The sequence below is a fragment of the Aquarana catesbeiana genome, linkage group LG06 (assembly GCF_042186555.1).
Source record: "Aquarana catesbeiana isolate 2022-GZ linkage group LG06, ASM4218655v1, whole genome shotgun sequence".
NCBI lineage: Eukaryota > Metazoa > Chordata > Amphibia > Anura > Ranidae > Aquarana > Aquarana catesbeiana.
This window is the reverse complement of record NC_133329.1, coordinates 100,869,038-100,891,987: the sequence shown is the minus strand read 5'-3', so window position 1 is coordinate 100,891,987 and position 22,950 is coordinate 100,869,038. Positions and strand designations below refer to the sequence as shown.

General features: G+C 45.1%; 1 protein-coding gene across 1 annotated transcript; it reads right to left on the bottom strand.

The window, feature by feature from the left end:
• Positions 1-585: 585 nt before the first annotated feature.
• Positions 586-22,557, bottom strand: PLK1 (polo like kinase 1). Its single transcript, XM_073636533.1, has 10 exons — positions 22,029-22,557; positions 17,854-18,022; positions 16,299-16,443; positions 14,211-14,304; positions 7,697-7,916; positions 6,536-6,694; positions 5,337-5,414; positions 5,099-5,253; positions 2,257-2,439; positions 586-1,109 (listed from the first exon to the last, which is right to left on the bottom strand). Exons 1-10 carry the CDS (start codon positions 22,392-22,394, stop codon positions 903-905), a joined length of 1,776 nt encoding a protein of 591 aa, XP_073492634.1. The 5' UTR covers positions 22,395-22,557; the 3' UTR covers positions 586-902.
• Between the last annotated feature and the right edge of the window lie 393 nt (positions 22,558-22,950).

The following is a 22,950-nucleotide window of genomic DNA, read 5'->3' as shown; positions in this document are numbered from 1 at the left end:
CCCTTAGTTCACCAGTTTCAGTTCTTCCAAACATGGGGGAGATTCCTTAGCAATTTGAATGCAAAGGAAGCTTGGCTAAAAACATTCACTCCACCAGACTGACCTCTACCATAAAGGCATTTGCACATCACATGAGCTGCCATCAGTGACAATGCCCGCCCGCCCCCCCAATACTGAGGCAAAGGACTAATGTTTCCAGAAGCCACGTAACTCACCCCACCAACCAAAAACAGAGGTTCTCATTCACAAGGTCGATTGCACACCAAAGGGGAAAATGGAGGAACCAGGAAATCAAAGAGAAAAAACCCCAGCAGATCACACTTCAAGGATTCTACTTGCTACTTCATTTAGAAGTGCTGGCAAGCCCTACATCAGTATGTACAGAATGGAAGGGGATACCCGCATTCTTACAAGAACTGAGGGTATTTTGCAAGCACCCACTTGTAATGGCTGGCCAGGTTAATTGCTAAATGGCGGGTGGTATTAAAGTCCCAGTAGCAGGGGCTCCACAAAAATAGTTAGCAATATACAGATAGGCAACCTGCCATGAAGTACAGATATTAAAAACAGTAAATGACCAATGTATCAATTCATATACAAAGAACTTTAATCTGATATTAATATACAAAAGTTATAAAGCCGATATTTTACATTAAAACCTGACAACATTAAGAAGTGACAGACAGAACAGGGTCTTGCTTAAGACAAAAAGGCATCAGGATACCACCCAGCTTGCTAGTACAGAGGGGCCCCAACCAGCACTAATGGCCAGTAGAATCTTGACCCTTACATAACCATAGTCATTGCCACTTCTTGGCTCTGGAATAAAAACCATCTACAGCCAACGAGGCTGGCACAAAGTTCCTCATTCAGGAGACTGTGTCCTTATTTCTGTAGTCCAGCTACGCCGGGGCCTTAATGTGTATTGCACCAGACTTCGAGCTCTGCAGTTTCTCCACCATGGTACGGGCATAACGCAAGCGGCTTGCTAGCTCTTTTGAGCAGCCAAATTCCTCTAGAAGGCTCAACTTGTAAGTGTGGAACTCCCGCTTCTCATCAATATAGGAGACAGCAGCCATAAGAGGGCACAGAATGATCTTTGTGTGATCCTGTAAAGAAAAAAAAAAATTAAATAGAATATCCATACAGACTTTGTACCTACAACTCTCCCACTATTACAGCAGGTACGCCAAGCATCTCATTATGACTGCAGTCTTAAAGCAGAGTTCAACATTTTTGAATTTTTTGCAAATGCCCAACTCAGGATCATAACATAATGCCACTCACGATTACAGTTAATTTTGCCGCTAGATTAAAGATTTTATATAAAGAAATACCTTATTTTGCTGTGTTGGCTGTTCCCATATTGCTTGTGGGCATGTGAAGCGCACAAGCATTATCTTCTGGGATACGGTGCAGCTGAGTGACCAGCAACACCTGTTACCACGCACGGGCAGTATGAAAGCACCATAAACTTCACGTTGCCATCACAATGAGAGGTGTCATCGGAAGTGCCCACCCCATCGTGATGGCAATGAAGAAAGCTCGCGATGCTGAGCGGCGGTGATCCACACAGACTCCTGGGAAATATGACATAAAGCTCCCAGAAGACAGTGCCACAGGAAATGATGGGATTAGCTGCGGGGGAGAAGGAGGGAGTAAAATTGAACGGCTTACAATCACGGCAAGCTGAAAAAAAAAAAAAAAAAAAAAAAAAAATCCATTTATACAAGATTAAATTAAAAAAAAAAAAAAAAAAAAAAAAAAAAAAGTGGGTGGAACTCTGCTTTAAAGTGATTGTAAGGGCTCTTTTTTTATAAAAAACAAACACCTTCACTGTACAGCTCGTTTTGCAAAGTGGCCCCAAACCTAGTCTTCTGGGGTCCCCCAGCGGCTCCTCCCCACATCAGATAACCCCCTAGGAGAAGCACTCTCCCAGGGGGTTACCTTGCTGGCATGATCCCGAGTCCAGCATTTGCATCCAGACATGAATGTCGGACTCGGCCCTGCGTCACTGGATTTGATTGACAGCAGCAGGAGCCAATGGCTGTGCTGAAACCTATCCAATCACGAGCTGGGACCTTGTGGAGAGAGGGAGAGCACGTCACCGCCAACAGAATTACAGGGCTCCAGTAAGTAAAATGGGAGGGGGGTGTGCATTAAAGGTGAAAAAACACAAGGATTTACAACCCCTTTAAGCACCAGAAAAGACCAATTTCTCCTAGTAATTCATTTTTTACAGTGCACAGTCCTCACCTGGAAGAAGTTAATCTGAACGGTTCCATTGCTGAGATGTAGGATGATTGCACTTCTTGTCCTGAACCAGGTCCGCAGAAAGGGGAGGCGAGCCAGCTCGTCACCCTCCCGGGGAGTAATGTTGGCGCCGGCCTTCAGAAGGTGCTCACTCATGTAGTTCCTAAAGTATTTCAGTAGTGTGATCTGCAAGGAAAAAAAACAGCCGAATGTTCACTCTTGGACTAAATAATCACTGACTGCTGTAAATATATGTTCCCACAGGTGGGAGGCTATAGTAACAGTCAATTATGAGGTGAGGGGCATGGCTTGCTCACAGCTGAGAGTGGACATGTGTGAAGGAACTTCCACCTTGACAAACCAGCCCTGTCCATGCATCCCATTGCTCCGGGTTATTGGCTGCAGCAACATTGGGAGCACTGGAAGCAGGTACCCAGAAACTGCCAAGCCTTTCCAACCACACCGGAGGTCAGTTTGCCCCACGCTGTGCAGCCTACAGAGCCTGGGGAGACAGATTTTTTTTTTTCCCTCCCCACTGGCTCTACTTGGCACTGTTGATCAGTCTCAGCATGAGGGCTCCCCAGAATGCAGCCACGTCTGAGGACCCCACCATGGATGAACTTTCAAAATGAGCTGGAACACATTCTCCCACTTGGAGAACCCTCACAAGCAAGACATGGCCTGAAAGGTTTGCATTAGCTCAGAGGAAATGGAATTCACTTCTGCCATAGCAATTAAAAGGCATTCTGTCTTTGGGCCAGTCTGCCCTATGTGGCTTTGTTATACAGCACTAAAGCATTTGTGGAGCCTACGTATAGCAGACAATTTTGGATTGCTTTTTTGCAAAAGGTTTGTTCCAGCAGTCCTTCTGGCTTTCTAAAAAGTTTTCAAATACTTATTGCAATTTTTATTTAGCCCTGTTGTGGGGCTTTGGTAAACCACCAGGGGTCTAAACGACCCCTGACATCTCCCCTTTGCGATAGAACTGAGGCACTGAAGCATCGTAAAATGCATTTTTGACAGCTACCTAGTCAGTTCGCTGCAGCAAACAGCCAGAAGTTCAGCCTACTCCTTCCCCCGCAGCCATCTGGGACAAGTCACAGGTCCCGGGAAGACCGGCCAATTCACAAAGCGCATGGGCAGTAGGAAATTGGCTGTGAAGCCCGCAAGTTTCCCTTAGCCAAGATGGCCGCACCAGCGTCAATTCAAGAATCTGCTTGAGTTAGGACACCTGGACAGGTAAGTGTCCTAGTATTAAAAGTCAGCAGCTCAGTATTTAAGACCAAACCTACAGAACATCTGTATATAGGGACTGCCTATATTAAATTGCCGGGCACTGGATGCCTCCAGGATCACAGAATGAATTGATCTCATAAGTCTGGAGGAGCTTGTAGCACAACACAAATTACCCATATACATGACCATCTGGTGTACCCTTTTCGGACCTAGTTCCAAACCATTTTCTCCCAACTGACCCTTTCCATACATTAGGTTCAAGCTGCATCTTCCATCCTCACATCATTGTTAGGTGTACTCCAATTCATTCAAATTCCCCATTGCATCATTCATTTACAGACATTCCATCCAGACATTGACATCTTTCTTTTGGGGAAGGATTACTCCCAACAATCTTCTGTTAACTGTTGCTTGTAGCCCAAGACCCACACAGAGACCTCTGCGACACACCTAATGAGACTGAACAGCAAACTTTATGTCCATTATGGGGTCTGGACCAAGGTTGTAGGTAATTTTCTGGAGCATTCACATATGCAGGTTGTTCCCTTTTAACAATTTCTTGCCCGTATGGTCTTAGGTCGACAGGCAGTATTTGCCTACAGAATTTGTGCTAGGGACACAACTTGGGATTACCTTGAAAAGCTTATGTCTACTTGTACAGAAACAAAATGAGAGCAAGTTTAAGACTGCCCACATACTGCGGCAGGGCAGCTCTATTGCACGAAACTTACGTGTAGCCGTAAGTTTCATACAATACTGTGGGTGTGCGCCCACTGTGCACTGCGCCCAGTGGACTCGATGTACATCGGCCACCCGTGATCAGCCTATATAAACTAGGAGGATCCCTGTGCAGACTGAAAAACACTGAGATCTGCTGTTCCTAGTGATCAGGAACAGCAATACGTTGTCCCATTCCACAGTTAGAAAACACCCAGGGAACAGTTAACATCTTCTCTGCCAGTGTAACTTATACATTGATCAGTGACAAGTTCTGCAGTGACAGCTTCCCATTTTTTCTGTGACAGAGACAGGTTAGGAGTTCCAGCGATGCAAACACTGTAAAGCTGGACTCCAGGAATTCAGCCAACTTTGTATAAGCACACTGGGGTTGATTTACTAAAAAAAAAAAAAGTTTGCAAAATCTGGTGCAGCTCTGCCTAGAAACCAATGAGCTTCCAGGTGCCCCCACCCCCAAACTTATTTGAACAAGCTGAAGTTAGAAGCTGATTGACCATCATGCAGAGCTGCACCAGATTTTTCACTCTGTTTCAGTAAATCAACCCCACTGAGTTAAGTCCAAGGAGATGCACACAACCTCCTGGATGTCTTGACCATTTTATTGCACTCTCAGAAGACAGTTAAACATTTTCAGGAGCCTGACAATGATGCTTCTAAGCTCAGCATCTTTACCATTAGAGGTGGGCATAGCCTTTGTGCTTCACTCATCTCAGATGAGTTGTCTTTCAGAGCAATAAACTGGTCAAATGTGTAAAATAAAGTCCAGGAGATGTCAATCACCTAGCTGAACTCCTTGTGCCTTCACTTTTTACAAATCAGCCAAGTTCAGCTTTAAAGTCTTGTATATTAATTGTTCATCATATACCCTTACCTTCTTTGTTAGTGCGGACGGGTAAGAGCGCACATTGAGGTAAGACTCAGAATTATTCCTCTCAATGTACTGTAAACTGTCACCATCATTGTACATTATCAGCCGAGTGGAGTCATTGAAGAGAACGCCTACACTGTTATCACAAAGCTGGTATCCTGGGGAGAACACATTTAAGTTTAGTGGTCCATACATGATAAAAACAGCCATATATCAGACTGCAGTTTAGGCCAGTACATACCTAGACCATACTTGTCAGAGTAATCCACCCATTTGCTGACCCAGAAAATTGGATTGCAGGCCGGATCCTCTGCTTCATCTGTAAGAGGGAGGAAAAAAAAAAAAAAACACAAATCTTAGGGCTACTGGAAATGCACAGCTGAAGTTAACACATCTCTTAATCATCAGGTTCTACGATTCTAAAGTCCCACCACAAATTTACAGGGGTAGTGTGTTCTTACAAAAGCATCCGCTTGCCCCTTCCCTCTGCTGCCCATTCAGAAACCTTTGTATTTTGTGAGCGAGTTCACAAAATACAAAGGCTTCTGTGAATGGGCATCAGATTAGCTGGGTGGGTACAGCAGCTGCATGCGAATCTGTAGATGAAAGAGCAAAGACAAAATAGGTCCAGCATCGGCACTTCATACCCATCTAGTGATAACCATCCCTTCTGGAGTGCCAGAAAAAAAAAAACTGTCAGATGTAAAGAAATAAGTCTAAGAAGGTGCATCTTAATAGTATTTAGTACAATAGTGTAACCTAATAGTGTTTCTAAATAAAGTGGCTGAATTCCTGTAATCCAGCTTTAATGACTGGACTTTGCACAGAGAACAGATACTAAAAACAGCCAGTTCAATGCTCTAATCCAATTGGACAAAAGACTCAGCACCAGATCACATGCAGCTTTGTCCTTAAAGTGATTGTAAAAACAACCCATTCACTTTTGTAGCAATATAAAAGCACAAGAGGGGAAAGTTTTCAAGTGATCACATTCCTCGGTTCTCAGCTGCATAGGAGCTTTGGGGGGGGGGGGGGCTGCTGCAGCACACAGAGCTTCCCAGTGAATGGCTGTGTAGCAGGGGCACATCAAGTCTGATCATTGGAGGGCAGGCAGAGTTCCCAGCATAGCCAGAGAACTGACCAGTGTGTCCTGCTGCTTAGTGTGGTCAGTTTCTAATAGGAAAGCAGAGGGACTGGCAGGAGGAACACAAGGGATTTCACATAAAGGAAGCAGTAAAGGGAAGAGGATACCCTCATACAAGTACATGGTACAGCAGGCACATATCAGGAATATGCAAAGTTGGGTAACAAATGCTTTAATAGTGTCACATTTCTCCAATTATCCAGCCATTTAAGGCTTGACCCCGATTGGCTGTCAAAAAAAAAAAAAAAAAAGTAATGCCTTAGTGTTCAGATAAGTGTCCCAAAGAGAAGACTCACCCTGGTTAACCACAGCCTTCTCAGCAGGCTTAGCAGCATTGATACTGGTCAGTTGTTGCATCATATCGGACAGGTAACAATCCGCAGGCTCTGTGCACTCTGGTGGGGCCAGATCTTCATCCTTCACTACATTCTTCTCAACCACTGGAGAATCTTGGCCTGTAGCAAACATATCAGAGATACTATAGTGGATATCAATTGAGCTGTCATACTTCAAAAAGGATATTCTTGCTCCCAAGGAGAAGGTCTACTCCAGAAGAGTCCCATTTGTGGTTAAGGCTATAGCAGCTAAAAGTTGTTCCCAAACTGTGGCACGTGGACCAGATGTAGTTCTTAGCTTACCTTCATCTGGTTTATGGCACCATTTCTCTTACGAAGCACAACAGTGGGATAGACTGCAATTTAAACACCCACTGACCATCAAGTCAGGTGATAATTTTCCCCATACTACCGCTCCATCTACATAGACTGTAAAAGGCTGGCAGGCTACCAACTCCCTGCTGGGAGGAGCAGAGCTACAGAAAAAAAAAAAAAAAAAAAAAAAAAAATTCAATAAAAAACCCCACCTTCTGTCACAATTACCACTTGGGGTTTTCTTCTTACCCCACCCTGTGATTAGGCAATAAAAGCAGAACTCCTGATCTCAGCTTACTCTAAAATTGATATTGTCTATTCTAATAGGAACTTGGGGTAAATTAACCCCTCCCCCAAAAATGTTTAAGAACCAATGGCTTGCCTTTTAAAATCTTATAGATATGGTGTAAAGATAGGTACCCACAGTAACAGCTCCCATAATTAAGCAGCATGTCACAACCAGTTATACAATTTACAGATCCAGACCAAAAAAACCCTTTAAAATCACTTCCAGACCACCTTATAGCAGATTTACTACAACAAGATAACCCTCCTGTGCAGGATCACGTATAGACACGCGATTATGCACTTCCGCCTACTGGGGGAATGCATGAAGGAAAAAAAAAAAACCACACACACACACACACACACACACAACCCCCCAGACCAAACCAGCATGCTACTGTACAGCCCCAACAGTTTGGGATGGATGCCCTTCTGGATATACTTTTATGCAGGATAATCTGGAATGTCAAGGCCAGTGTGGCCAAATACAGCTCCCAAACTTAAATGATCAGAAATACCTACCTTTGTTAATTGCAGTAAGTGGTTTTCTAAAGCTTGGATCAATGGAGCTTGGTGCAATGGAGAATCGGGGAGGCACTGTCAGGCATGTAGTAGGAAGGCGGGAGGGGATGTAGCCGGTGGTGAAAAACTCGTCAGTCAGTAACTCATCTATGGTTGGCCTGGTGGCAGGGTCTGAACGGAGCATCTTCTGTATGAGAGCTGCCGCTACAGGGTTTATGTGCTGAAAAGAGGAAGCATCAATTAAATGGCAGAAGTAAGCAAATCATGTGATTGAAATTAACTGCTCTACACTATAGAGAGAGGAATGAGGTCCAAAAGAAAATCAAGGCGGATCAACGGGTCAAGTATAAACAGCTTTATTGAAAATACAAAAAAGGGGAAAAAAAAAAAAACAAAAAAAACCACACACGACAACATGCCAAACAAAAAGCAGTTGCAGACACTCACACATACATTAATGATACACCCAAAGATTAGTAATCAGTGGCACTAAGGGGGGGTGGGTGCAAAAAGAAAATTGACGCAGAGCCGACTGTGGCAGTTCAGTACCATGGTTGGTCAGTTAATGGTCCCTAAATGAGGTTTAACCCAGTAGGGTCTGGGATGGATTCAATGTAGATAAACCCACTGGGATCGAGTGTCAGTATTGCACAGTATAAGCTTTGAATCCACATAGTAAATACAGAGTGGGGCTTGCACATGTGTATGTTGATAGTATGCTGATGGCAAGCCAACAGCTTGCCTGGCTAAGCAGGCCTGTGGGCAGATGCAAGCAGGTGAGGTACGAGCGTAGTACAGTGCTAGGAGGGAGGCTGTGTGGGTGTCATGAACAAGACTACACCGTGGTAATCAATGAAGTCTCACCACTCCCCTGGCAGTGCTATGGTACTCCTATGTCTCGTAGATGGAATCAACTTGCATGTAAAGAAATTTTCCCATACAACCCTCGTTAGCGCCTCTCTGTGCAGTATCTCCCAGCTGTTGAGTAGCATGGGCGAAAGGCGTCGGCAGGGTCCGGGCTAGAGTTGGACGCCACAAGCGTGATGACGCATTGAATTTAGAGAATAACGCCACCCCCCCCCCCCCCAATTGTTGCGTCAAATGATTTCCTCTTTGGGGGCAATGGGTATTTTGATAGACATTGGCATATCAGTTTCCCATTAGTGCCCTCACTCCAGCTGAGGTCAAAGTGACTATTATTTAACTGCACCATACTGCTACCCTGATTTGGTCATGTAAGACCCCATACACACTATTAGATTTTCTGCAGATTTTTGTCTTCAGATTTACCAAAACCATATAATATGAGGTCAAACCTTAAGAGTTTCAATTTGTATGCAGGCAGGCCCTTGCACTACATGGTTTTGTTAAAAAGACAAAAATCTGCAGAAAATCTAACAGTGTGTATGGGGTCTAAGGGTCCAAGCATTGTCACATAACATCTACTAAAAGCCAAGGTTAGCCAACCTGGTCCTCACAATTCAGAGATCACGTGACAAACAAGTCAGCAAGATAACCTGCAGAAGACAGAAGACCAGGCAACAGATCAATTTCTGTTCTGTGTTAGGCTGCAGAGGGGATGCAATCACTTTTTGGGAGAAAGCATTCTCTACCTTTTTTCCCCCCTTCTAGCCTGCATGTGGTGGGGAAAATTTGATCCCCTGCAGATTTTGTAAGTTTGCCCACAAAAAAAAAAAAAAAAAAAAAAAAAAAGTGTAAGGAAGGGTCTACAATTGTGATCATAGGTGTATTTTAAAATGATAGAGACAATCTCAAGCCAAAATCCAGAAACCCCACAATACAAATGTTGTAAATGGAGTTGCAGTTTAGTGAGTAAAATAAGCATTTGATCCCCTACCAGCCAAATAATTCTGGCTCCCATGGACTACCACATGAGCACATGCCGTAGCCAAACAGATTAGTCCTGTGAATTTAAAGGGGTTGTAAACCCTCATGGTTTCTCACCTTAATGCATTCTATGCATTAAGATGAAAATCCTATGGTGCTGCAGCCCCCCAGGCCTACGTTTTACTTACCTGACCCTTTGCTGTCCGGGAACGAGCACACCAGCTCTAGCTGGTGTGATGATTGCATAGATTGATAGCAGTGCAGCCATTGGCTCCCGCTGCTGTCAATTAGATCCAATGATGCAGCGCCAGGGCTGAGTCCTGCATTCTGTGTGAATGGACACAGATGCAGTACTCGGGAGCGCGCCTGCACAGGTGTCCACCAAGGAGAGCGCTTCCCCAATGTGGACACTCGATGCGGGGAAAGAGCCAGGAGCGCCGCTGAGGGACTCCAGGAGAGGAGGTCCGGGGCCACTCTGCATAATCAAGGCAAGTATGACTTTTAAAAAGCGAGGGTTTACAACCCCTTTAAGAAGGTGCTGACACACACACACACACACACACACACACACACACACACAGCTGTCAGGAAAAAGATAGAAGACCCGAACAAGTCTGGAATGGGCTACAGGACCATCAGCAAGAAGCTTGGTGAGAAGACAACTGTTGGAGTGATTTGCAAATAGAAGAAATACAAAATAATCAATTGGCCTTGGTCTGGAGCTCCAAGCAAGGTTTCACATGGGGCAAGGACGATCATGAGAAAAGCAAAGGATCAGCCCAGAACTACACAGGAGGAGCTTTTAAAATGATCTCAAGGCAGTTGGGACCAGACAAACAAACCACTGTTAACAATACGCCATCATGTATTGAAAGCCTGAAAGGCAAGGTCCCCCTCAAGAAGACACATGAATTATTTAGCTGTTCACTGGCAAACTTGAGAAGGATTTGGAGAAAGTGCTGTGGTCAGACGAGACCAAAATTGAGCTCTTTGGCATTAACTTTATGTGTTTGGAGAAAGAAACATGCAGACTATGACCCCAAGAACACCATCCCTAGAGTCAAGCACGAAGGTGGAAACATTATGCTATGGGGTCATTTTTTTTTCCCCCCCCAGAGAAAAAGTCAAGGCCGATTTAGCCAACCCCATCTGCACAGAGGTCAGTAATTTCTTGTAGTTGGTGACCAGGTTAGTACACATCTCAGGAGGAATTTTGGTCCACAAAGTACAGGCCCAATTTGCTGCATTTAGGGGCCAAGTGTTGTAAAATCCTGGATGAGGATCTTCCCTCAGCCAGAGCACTGAAGATGGGTTGTGGATGGGTCTTCCAGCATGACAATGACCCAAAACATACTGCCAAGGCAACAAAGGAGTGGCTCAAGAAGCACATTAAGGTCATGGAGTGGCCTAGCCAGTTTCTAGACTAAGCCTACAGAAAATGTATGGAGTGAGCTGAAGCTTCGAGTTGCCAAGCGACAGCCAGGGAATCTTAAACACACACACACACCAGACTTAAAACATGTTCTACTTCCCTCTGTGCAGTAGGTTTTGCACAGAGCAGCCCGGATCCTCTGCTCCTGGCCTCTCCCTCCTGTTGCGTGCTCCCACAGCAAGCAGCTTGCTATGGTGCATGAGAGCAGAGCTGCAGCTCCTTGTGTCCAGACAGAGCTGCCATTTGGCCCTGCCCTCTCCTGATTGGCCAACTGACTGAGCGCAGCTGGAGCCAAAGGTGTCATTGCTGTGCCTCAGCCAATCAGGAGGAGAGTCCTGGACGGCTGAGGAACTTTGACAGCAGATAGAGAGGGCTCTGGTAAATATTAGGTGGTGCTGGGGAGACTGCTACACAAGTTTTTTTTTATCTTAATGCATAAAAAAAAAAAAAAAAAAAAAAAAAAAACAAAAAAAAAAAAACAAACAAAAAACTGCCTTTATAAATCATTTAAGTATTTAGAGAAGAACTGTAAAGAGTGGACCAAAATCAGTCCGAGATGTACAAACCTGGTCACCAACTACAAGAATCATCTGACCTCTGCTTGCCAACAAGGGTTGCTCCACCAAGTCATGTTTTGCTTGGGGATCAAATACTTCTTTCATTCACTGAACTGCAATTCAATTTATGACATTTGTTTTTCTGGATTTTTGGTTGATATTCTGTCTCTTTCATTTAAAATACACCTATAATTGTAGACCCTTCATTTCTTTGTAAGTGGGCAAACTTACAAAAACTGCAGGGGATCAATTTTCCCCACTGTAAAGGAAAACTCATGCTCAAACCTTCATATTTTATGAATGTAGTTTTTTTTTTTAAACACCATATTAAAGTGATATTCGAAAATCTAATGGGTGCCAGCATTCAAACAAGTTCACCCAGGCTAGCAAAAGCAAATCAGAAGACAGATGGTGGAAACGACACAAATTTGAGCCCAGCCACTACACAGGAGGTGAAGATACAGCTTCAGCCCAAGCTCCTCCAACAGGTTTCACTCCACCCATGGGGCTTGTAAAGCCATCTGCCCTTTTCCCCTGACAGCTCAGGTAAGCTTTAAAAATTCTGCACTTTGAATACATTTACTGCAGATACAGGTACAACTTATGTAGAAGATTGGTTTAATCTCTGTAACCCCAGGTCACTTCACTGGTTATGAAGAAGATTTACAAACCCTATGATTAGAGAACTGATAAGGACCCCATGTGTGGATCAAAAAGGTGTCAGAAGCTTAGGCTTCACTGCTCTGTATAGTTGCTGAGCTCCGGTGTTGAGTTTGCACTTTGTCTTCTGATTTGCCACCACATATAGGAATTGTTAAACCAATATGTGGTTAAGAGCTGCGCAAACTGTGGGCACTATATAAATCCAATAAAGGTAGCCCAAGGTCGGACTTTGAAGGCGCAAACAATAGGGATATGAAAAAAAAAAAAAAAAAATAGTATTAACATTTATTTAAACAGATATAAATATACATATGGTACATAAAAAACGACATGAAAAAATTAAAAAATACCCCCCCACCATCACTAAATGGCTGTACATTAATCTGAAATATTCTGTGTCAGACAGTACACAACAGGATACTCTGAGCATATGAGATGATCAGACTGTACTTATGCTGCAAGAGAATTTCAAAGACTGTTCTTCCTATAGAAGTTGAATATAAAATAGCACTCAAATTGCCTCATCCGTGCATAATTATGAAAGCACAAAAAGAAAGGGGTTCCAATAAAGGTAGCCCAAGGTTGGACTTTGAAGGCACAGCAAATAGGGATATGAAAAAGTATTAACATTTATTTAAACATAGATATACATATGGTACAAAAAAAAAAAAAAAAAAAAAAAAAAAAAAAAACAAACATGAGAAAAAAAAATTTTTTAAATTATATTAAAAAAAAATACAAATTATGATTTGAGCCCTAGTGCATCTGCGCGTTTTGTTAAACTTCTTCAGGACACATTTGGGGTTCATTGATTGCAAGAAAGAAAAAAGGTCTCGCTGTCTTGCAGAGGAGTCAACATTAATCGATAAGTGATCAAAAAAGGGTTTCCAATATCGGAAGAGGTGACTCATAACAAGAGCAAGTAACAGCATGAGGACACCTAGAAGCCAACTGTGGGCTGGTAATCACAAGTATCCTGGTGTGGCAGTCTCAAATAGGGGATACCATATTAAGGAGCAGTACATAGCCATATAGTGGTGGTGTAGAGAGCGAGAAGTACTTCAATCCAGAATAGCCATAACAGGGGTTTGGCTATACCCCAAATATAGTGCACAAACAGCGATCCAAATTGAACTGTTGTAATCCAAACAAATTTGTTGGTGTGATGAGATAACGAAAAATCCCCTGGGAGAGAGCAGGACGCTCTTCCTGCATCGTGCTCTCTCTACACCAACACTATATGGCTATGTACTGCTCCTTACTTAATATGGTATACCCTATTTGAGACTGCCACACCAGGATACTCGTGATTACCAGCCCACAGTTGGCTTCTACATGTCCCCGTGCTGCGACTTGCTCTCGTTATGAGTCACCTCTTCCGATATTGGAAACCCCTTTTTGATCACTTATCGATTAATGTTGACTCCTCTGCAAGACAGCGAGACCTTCTCTCTTTCTTGCAATCAATGAACCCCAAATGTGTCCTGAAGAAGTTTAACGAAACTCGTAGATGCACTAGGGCTCAAATCATAATTTGTATTTTTTTTTATATATGATTTTAAAAATTTTTTTCTCATGTCTTTTTTGTACCTATGTATATTTATATCTATGTTTAAATAAATGTTAATACTTTTTCATATCCCTATTGTTTGGTGTGCCTTCAAAGTCCGACCTTGGGCTACCTTTATTGGAATCCCTTTTTGTACTTTCATAATTATGCACGGATGAGGCACTTTGAGTGCCCTTTTATATTCAACTTCTATAGGAAGAACAGTCTGAAATTCTCTTGCAGCACGAGTAGTCTGATCTCATATGCTCATAGTCAGTATCCTGTTGTATACTGTCTGACAGAATATTTCACAGAATGTACAGCCATTTAGTGATGGCGGGGGGCAACACTTGAGGCCACCCCCACCAAAAAAAGTTGACCACTGGTCTAAGGGAAGGTTAGTGCATCATGCAGCTCAATAAGTCATGCAAATATCTGTATATCTGTCCCATTGTTCAAGCGCACCTTGGGAATAGCATACTCATTCTTCTTGATCCTTATGTAGGTCTCCTTAAGGCATGAAGTCTCAAAAGGGGGCTTCCCAACCAGTAGTGTGTACCTAAAAGAACAAAACAGAACTAGAAAAAACCTCCGGTGTTTCTACACTGTTAAAGCTGAACTTCAGGAATTCAGTCCCTTTATAAAATTTGCTAGCTTACTGTGGGTTAAAGTGGAAGTTCACCCCAATACTAAGGTCCCTAAATCTACAGGCATCCACAATCTAAGACCAACCTATCTAGCCCTGTAAAAAGAAGAAATCACTATGCATACCTTTTATGAAGCCGCTCTGGTCTCCAGCGGCAGAAGCTCTGCAGAGGACACAGCTGACAATGGCTGTGAAATGAATGGGGAGTGATGTTACCCATAGACTTACTATGGGGCTTCCGTCAGCTGTATCCTCTGCACCCACCTCCACAGCAAAGCCACCACTGACAGCTCAGCCTGGGATCGGATCAGCTTCAGAAGAGCCATTTACAGAGATTTCTTTACAGGGCTAGGTAGGTTGGTCTTAGACTGCTGATGCCTGTAGATTGAAGTTCAATGCAGTGCGTGCCACCTCAAACTTTAGTCTGACAGTTTTATTGAGCGCTGGTAGTAGACATCAATCTACTCCCAGCACCGAAAAGTGAAGGGGAACTGCTGTGCGCGTGTAGACTGCATATCTCCTGCCAATCATAGGCAGCTTTGTATTTTGTGAATATGTTCAAATACAAAGCATTCTGATTAGGCTTGGAGGGAGGGGTTGGCACAGTAGCTACATGCAACTCTACAGCAGAGACCATAGGGTTCAGCATCTGAACAATGTCAGCTATGCCCTACGACCCCCCCCCCCCCCAGTGCACAGTATAAAAATAAACAGGAAATTAAAGCAAAAAAGTCCACAAGGTGGTATGCACCTTGAACATAACCCATAGCAATTCAGCACATTTTACAATGTGGCTGAATTCCTGGAGTTCAGCTTTAAGATCTGCCAGTACAGCCTAGTCTAAACATTTCACTTTAGAATAAAGCTGCTTTTAAGACTACTGGAAGCAAAGACCTCTAGAATAAAGTGAACCTGATTTGTCTATAGTAAGACTAACAACTTCACTTCATAAATGGGCACCATAAGAACCCAACATTTAGTTTCTTACCCCCGCTTTCCAAGTCTAAAGACAGCCCCAGAAACTACATCCACTGGCTTATACAGGGCAATGCATGGCTAATGTGACAGCACCCATAGCTGGTGATTAAATCAGAGCTCCGGTCTCCTAAGCAATTTTATAAGAGCACCCCCACGATTCTTAGTACATGTATTTGCATATTGGCATAACTGTCCTCATACTTCTAAATCTGTAGGGTTACAAGATCTCGGAAGCAGGCAGTGGCCATCGAGGATGTGGGCATCTGAAGCCTGCTCCTGTGTATTTCCAGGATTTGGTGCAGCTGGCTACCCAGCATAGACCTCCCGACCTTAAAGCCTGTGTAGTAATGACACTGTGCAAAGCACTTTGTTCATTACAGGCTTCTATGGCAAAGGCGGAGCTGGCAGAAGGTCACACCACATTATGACAATGTGTCAGAACTCAGAATCTCTCAATCTTACCAGCATTAGAAGCACGAAGAGTCCTGGGATCGATTAGATATCCCAGGAGTACAGGGGCTGGGTTTATGTAATCGCCTAGGCGGCTGCGACCAGAAGTCGTGTGGAAGAACAACAAATTTGACCATTAAATATCCAAAAAGTAAATCACTATGGGTGCACATTACAATGGGGTAATTCTGAAAAAGTGGGATTTCCACTTTAAGCAGTATTGCACCTTTCTCAAGGATTGGGAAAGGAAAACTTATTGCAAATATCAATAATGAACCCATTACCTTACTCAGATTAAGTCACAACCTGTATTTTATCCATAGTTCTAGAAATGGATTCAAGCAAGTTTGACATATGGTTCCAATATTTCTCCAGAACCAAGCAATTTTTTTTTTTTAATACTACATTATGGCAACATCGGTCTGGTTTTGCAGCGAGATGCATTTTGAATTCCACTGTAGAATACAGCTGGTACTTACATTATGCATCCTAAAGACCAGATGTCAACTTCAAAACTGTGGCCCTTCTTGCCCAACACTTCTGGTGCAATGTAGTTGGGTGTCCCACACAGGGTTTTCTTTCTCTCCCCATCAAATTCCACTTGGGTGGCAAGTCCAAAATCACCTGAAAGGTTAAAGAATAGGCAAGAGGTGATAAGGTTGCCAAAAAGGACTGTTACTTGCCCATTAAGCCCTCCACCGGCTCCTCTTCTGGAGCTACAAGTTCAGGCCATGTCATAGCTTAACGTGTAGTTAGCAACTTCCTCCCCTCAATCATGCACGTGGTCAGGCCTAGCAATTTGCCACTTTTACCCGAGCTGTAGCCTACAAAAGGTTTAGAAGGGACCTAGCATGATAAAAGACACTTGATACTTACTCGAGTTAGTGCTGTGGCAGGCAAAAAAAAAAAGTATATATTTATATAAAGTGGTGACACCAAAGTATGGCAAGGCTGGGTGGCCAAACCTGTTTGAGCTAAAGCCTGTCTGCCAAAGGAAAAGAAAGCAAAAATGCTGGTCTCAGAAACCAAACCACCTAATCTTACCAGTAGACAAAAAACAAAGCTTAAAGAGGAGTTTCGCACTGCGCCCCCCACAAAATAAAAGGTCAGCAGCTACAAATACTGTAGCTGCTGACTTTTTCCATTAGGGCACTTACCTCTCCAGGCATCCAGCAGTGCCCTCACCCGAGCAGATTCTTGAATCGGCTCTTGGGTGCTGGTGCTGCCATCTCAGCTTCGAGAAACCAGCAGTGAAGCCTTGCTTGGGGGTTGATTTCTGGCTCAGTTTGGTACTATAAACTGAGCTGGAAGTGGGAGCGGATAGCTGTCAAAAAGAGGGGGGTGGAGACAGACAAGAGCTCAGCTTTCTGTTTACAGTAACTTCCAGATATGAAGAAGGGATTTGGTAAAACATAAGGCCAGCCATAGACTGGGTGAATCTCTTTCCAGCAACCACTGGTAGCAGGAAATACATTTGCTTGATTCCCCCACCACAGTGTTGACAGGAGAATCCCTCCTGCTGAGCCATTGTGTTCTCCCAGTAGGGAGGGTGAGGGAAGCCTTCCTTGCCAGGAGAACAGTGATTACTGCTAGCAGCTATAACAGCCGCTGGCAATAATTGCATGTAAAGTCTGGCAGGCTTTACCAAAGCTGATCAAATCGACCAACTTGGGTACATTCAGCCTGTCCATACATGGGTCAAATCTCAGCCAATTCCTGCAGAACCGGACAAGATTTCAACCACCTATGGCCAGCTTAAGATCGACAAAGCCGTTAATCAAAAAATCTAAAAAAAAGGACTGCAGCATATATGGGTACCTAGTGAAATTGCGCAACCACTTTCCAGGAGCAGAATGGTTATGGAGTAATGGGCGTTTGCTAGGAAAATCTTGTTTCTCTACCAATAGTGGCTAAAACCAGTAGGTCAAGCAGCTAAGAGGGGGGGAAAAAAAAAAAAAAAAAAAGCCCCACACTACCAAATCTTTACCAGTGCCATGCTAGTTTCCCACCTTGTCAAAACCAAAGCATACCTACCTATTTTCACATCCATGTCATCATTGAGGAAAAGATTTCCAAGTTTGAGATCTCTATGGATCACTTTGTTGCTGTGCAGATACTGGCAGCCCAGGATGGTCTGTCGTAGGTAATAGCGAGCTTCTGGTTCAGTCACAGCTTTCCTCCTCTTGTGCAGCTCCAGTAGGGACTAAGGATAAAAATATATATTATATTATATATGAAATGACCAACAGAAGAGAATGGAGTAAAGCAGTACAGAAATGTCAGGATGAGATCTGACCTATCCCAGAGGCTGTCCTCACCTTGTGCCAGGATTTAACTGGCAGCTAGTTTTTTGTAGAACACCTTGAAAGGTGCCAGACACTGATATTTCAGTGCAATGCTGGCTCTTGTAGTGCAACACTCCCCATGCCCACAGATCTGCAGTGCCAATTTAAGGGAGCAGATTTAGGGTATTTGGCTGGGACATTGAGATAGGGCACCAATCATTCTTTTGGGATTGAACACTAAAAGCCAGAAGGTAGCTTAGACTCCAGGTTTAATGTGACACCCTGAAGTCCAACTTAAAAGCGGAGGTCCGCCCACTGCTGCAAAAATTTAAAAAAGTCAGCAGCTGCAATATGTGTAGCTGCTGACTTAATAGGGCACTTACCTGTCCTGGAGCCCAGCAATGTGAGCATCGCAGCTGATGTTTCCATCAGCTGTTGGGTGCCGTCGCCATAGCCAATAAGGGAACCCGGTAGTGAAGCATTACGGCTTGATGCCAGGTCCCTACTGTGCATGCACAAGGCACCCACTGCGCCCTCCTACTGGCCCAGCGGCAGGGGAAGGAGGAGGGAGCCGAGTTGTGATGTTAACGGCCATGACACCTGTCGAAAAAGGTACCAGAGCGGTGGAGACAAATGAGCAGAAGTTCCACTTTTGGGTGGAACTCAGCTTTAACCCCATACTACTTTTAAATGGTTTTAGAGCACATTTACACTAGTGGTTGTGGGCGCACAGCTGAGCCAAGTTTTTTCCCCCACCAGTCAACTGCTATCCTTTAGCTAGAAAAGCAGTGGCCTGGGGTGTACACATGCCATGGTGCTTTGTGGAAGAAATGATACCCTGTCACATTTGGTGGGCACTATCACCTTCAAACTCAACCATTCAAGTGAATGTAGCCATGTAAAAGTGACATTTAGGGGGTTAAAAAAAAAAAAAAACAAAAGGCTGTGAGGCGGCGATATGACAACTTGTCACATGCACTCTGAAAAGGGATTCAAGTGCAGATCACTTCAGAAAGCAATGCAAGTGTAATTGAAGTTTTAAGTCTAGTACACATGGGCCATGCGTCAGGCAATATCTGCTGGTTCAATAAAAACCGGCCAACATTCGGCCTGTGTTTATGGCAGCTGGGCCGGCCTCTGCTGGACATGCATGCTGGAAAACCAGCACCTGACAGGCTCCAGATCAGCGCTCAGACAATGGCTGGCAGGCAGTACTCCTGTCAGAACACAATAGCACAGCAGGGAAGATTGCTGTACTAACATTAGATTGTTAGTATGCTCCAACTGGAGCAGTCAATTTTTTTAGGGGGAGTTTGCCACTCAACCCGCTGGGAAAAAAAAAAAAAAAGTGTACCCGGCTTTACTGTGTTTTTTCCTCCCTTATAACATCCTTTGTGAAGCTCTCCTTTCCCAGCCTCACTTCTGTTTGAAATGGGTAGTGGAACCATGTTCACTGCTCCATGCACACTACAAATGCCATAGTCCATCTTGGGAGTTAGCAAGAGGGCGACTAGGCTGCTACATACAGTGGGATAAAGGAGAATGGATGTGGCTACAAGCTAAGAGGTCATGGCAGAAATTTAGAACTGGAGGCGGCTGAATATAGAAGGCACTTTTAAAATGCTCACAGGACTAAGCAACATTTTAGGGGCTCCGATATGGTACCTTATCCCCACTGCCAAATCACGTCTGTTCCTACAAAGCCTCACTGTCAGGTCCTGTTACTACTATTCAGACAAATGGTAGGTGTATGTATTAGTATGAATGGAGATGGTAGCATTGAAGGAGGAGGCTGACCACATGGCACCCAACAAAAACTTGGCAGGGGCCAGTGAACGTGGGAATTGTCAAAGACCCAAAAGGTAAGATCATGGTATTCAGCTGCCATGCAAGATGGAAATGGATCTGTTGGCATCACATTTTTAAATTTGGAGAGCCTACAATCCCTTGTAGTCCAAACTCTTGCCCAGCACTACAGATACTGGGAATACGAGGAAAGTTGGCTACCCCAGTAAATGTATTCAAGATTGCAAACAGCGATTGTTAAAGCACAATCCTTCCCCCTCCCCTTTGCTGAAAGGCATCACCCATAGCATTGTTTGCTCCAGGCTCTGCATCAAAATGTTTGCATCATAAGTAAGATTAGAGAACGAAACAGATTTATAGCAAATATTTTTTATTTAAAAAAAAAAAAAAAAAATTCTATGTAAACCAGCTGCCATATGAATTTTCTACTACAGAAAAAGGACAAACCAGATCTACAGACAAGCGACAGATTTATAATCGTTGCTGATCCCATGGAAACTGGAATACAGAACCAATCAGGTTGGAGAGATCGTCAGCTTTCACAAGCCAAACTCCAGCTCACAGCAACCTAAACGGCTCTTGGCTTTCACTGCCGACAGGCGACCAGCAGGGGGCAGACAAAGCTAGAAGGGGGGTGGGGGATGGTATGTGGACTGTTAAACAGCCCTGGGCCAATGCATAGCTGACATTCAGCCCACACCACCTACACTGGCTGGGAGAATTTCCTGATTTTTGTAGATATGCCCCCCCCCCCATATTACCTTCTACAGTGTAATCCTGACCCATCATATACATAGAAGTCACTGCTTGTCACCTACATTGCCTGTCCATGGAGTCCCCAGGTCCCATCAGGACAAACAATAGGTCTTCCTCCATGTAAAAGCTGCTGCAGAACCTCTTTGCAGCCAGGCTTTCAATCATCAGTATGAAACTGTACTAGAAGCCTGCCATGTGTACTGCTGGGGAACTACAAGCCTCAGCCAGATGTCCACTATACAAGGCCAACAGAACCACACAGGCCGCACCCTGCTATGAGAACTACAATACCCAGCAGTCCCAGTGATAGAACTGGAGAAGTGCATACAGGGACAGGTAGAACTACAAGGCTCAGCAGCTCCCTGGTGCACTACATGGCTCAGATGTTCCACACGCAAAGAAAACCAGATCAAAGGAAGGAGGAGGCCATGATCAGCATAGGGCTTCCTTCTTCCTGATCTCTAGTTTGCATTGCATGCAGGAGAGCTGAGCCATGTAGTGCACCTCAAGAGCCTCTGACCCTTGTAATTCCTGCCTGTACTGCTTACCACTGGGCCTGCTGGGTATTATAGTTCATATAGCATGGAGAGCAGTGTGTGTCCTGTGTATTGTACGAGGTGATCTCTGAAGCCCCCCCTCCCAACTCTACATCCCCCTGTACCCCCTCCCCAACTCTACATTAGCACCTCCCCCCCAACTCTACATCCCCCTGTACCCCCTCCCCAACTCTACATTAGCACCCCCCCCTCCCAACTCTACATCCCCCTGTACCCCCCCCCCCCCAACTCTACATCCCCCTGTACCCCCCCCCCCAACTCTACATTAGCACCCCCCCAACTCTACATCCCCCTGTACACCCCCCCCCCGAACTCTACATCCCCCAACGCTATATACCCCTGTACATTAGCACCCCCCCCCCCCAAACTCTACATACCCCTGTACACCCCCTCCAGTTAACCATGTCACATCCTTAACATGCCCCCTATTCCACCCCCTTACTCCCATCCTGTACACCCCCCCCCCCCCCAAATCCCCTCTTCTACAGAAGACCTCCATTAATCTGAATGTCAACCCCCTCACATTCTACTGCCACCTCTACCAGCTTTCAATGCGCCCCCCTCCCCCATTAGGCCCCTTATACAGAAACTACCATCTAGCCCCCCCCCCCCCAACATTGTACACCCCATACTCTTCAGCCTCCTCCTACAGAAGGATCCCCCCCCCCCCCCCCCATCAGCACCTCTACAGAACCCCATCACAGAAACTGCAACACCCCCAATCTTCTACACCCCATTATCAGAACCCCCCCTCCCAAATCTTCTACACCCCATCCCCCCTCATCTTCCTCCATGCCCGTCGTACCCTCCTCCGGCACAGCTCCAGCACCACATAGACGAAGTCGTTGTCCTCAAAGAAGCCATGGAAGCCGACCACATTGCGGTGGGAGAGGCTGCGCTGGATGGAGATCTCCATGGTCATCTTGTCCTTCTGGTGCGGTTTGAGCAGCATGGTCTTCGGGACGATCTTCCCGGCATACACCTCCCGGCTGGCCAGGTCGGTGATCTCGTAGCACTTGGCGAAGCCTCCCTTCCCCAGGAAGCGGCCGCGGAGGTACCGCCGTCGGGTGCGGGGATCCACTAGGATCTCGGGGATCTCTTTGGCGGCGCCCGGGATTCCGGGAGGTTTGGCGGTCTGGGCGGCCGTCTTGCCGGTGTCTGGCTGTGCCATGTCTGTACGGAGGAAGCGGGGTGGTGGGTGGAAATGTAGAATGCGGGCGGCAGGGGGGACACGGCTCGGTGAGGACTATGCTCTGCGCTCCCTCTGCTCCCGGCCCTATAGCCGCCGTTGGTTTTGAAGCAGAATGCGCGCCGCTGATTGGCCGATACGATTTAAATTGCAAAGCCGCCAGCCCCGGGGCACCATGGGAGAGGAGAGGTTTAAAAGGACGGGCTAGGCGGAGCCAGCTTTATTGACAGCGGACGTTGGTGGAAACGGACAAAGTGGGCGGGACGAGCTGCTGGGTGAGAGGCGGGGCTGGGAGAACACAACATGGCTGAAGGCTGACTGACAATACAAACTGGACGAACTGTTATAGCACTGCTGTGTGTGATAAATAACTGTCATAGTTTACTGAATAAAATACTTATTTTCACCGTTTTTCCTCCTTTGTTGAGCCCTGTTGCTAGATATCTGCAGCCTCTTCCTGTCCACATGCACTTCAGATATGTCTGCATGGTATATTTCAGGGAGAGCTTCCTTGGGGGCCCATTCACACCTGCACATT

What these genes read in the sequence shown, in the direction of transcription:
- PLK1 (XM_073636533.1), bottom strand. Translation starts at nt 22,394, where the DNA reads ATGGCACAGCCAGACACCGGCAAGACGGCCGCCCAGACCGCCAAACCT. An exon ending in TGACATGGATGTGAAAATAG is followed by an intron (nt 16,444 to 17,853) that starts GTAGGTATGCTT and finishes TTAACCTTTCAG; the next exon opens with GTGATTTTGGACTTGCCACC. An exon ending in ACTTACTGCAATTAACAAAG is followed by an intron (nt 6,695 to 7,696) that starts GTAGGTATTTCT and finishes TGTTTGCTACAG; the next exon opens with GCCAAGATTCTCCAGTGGTT.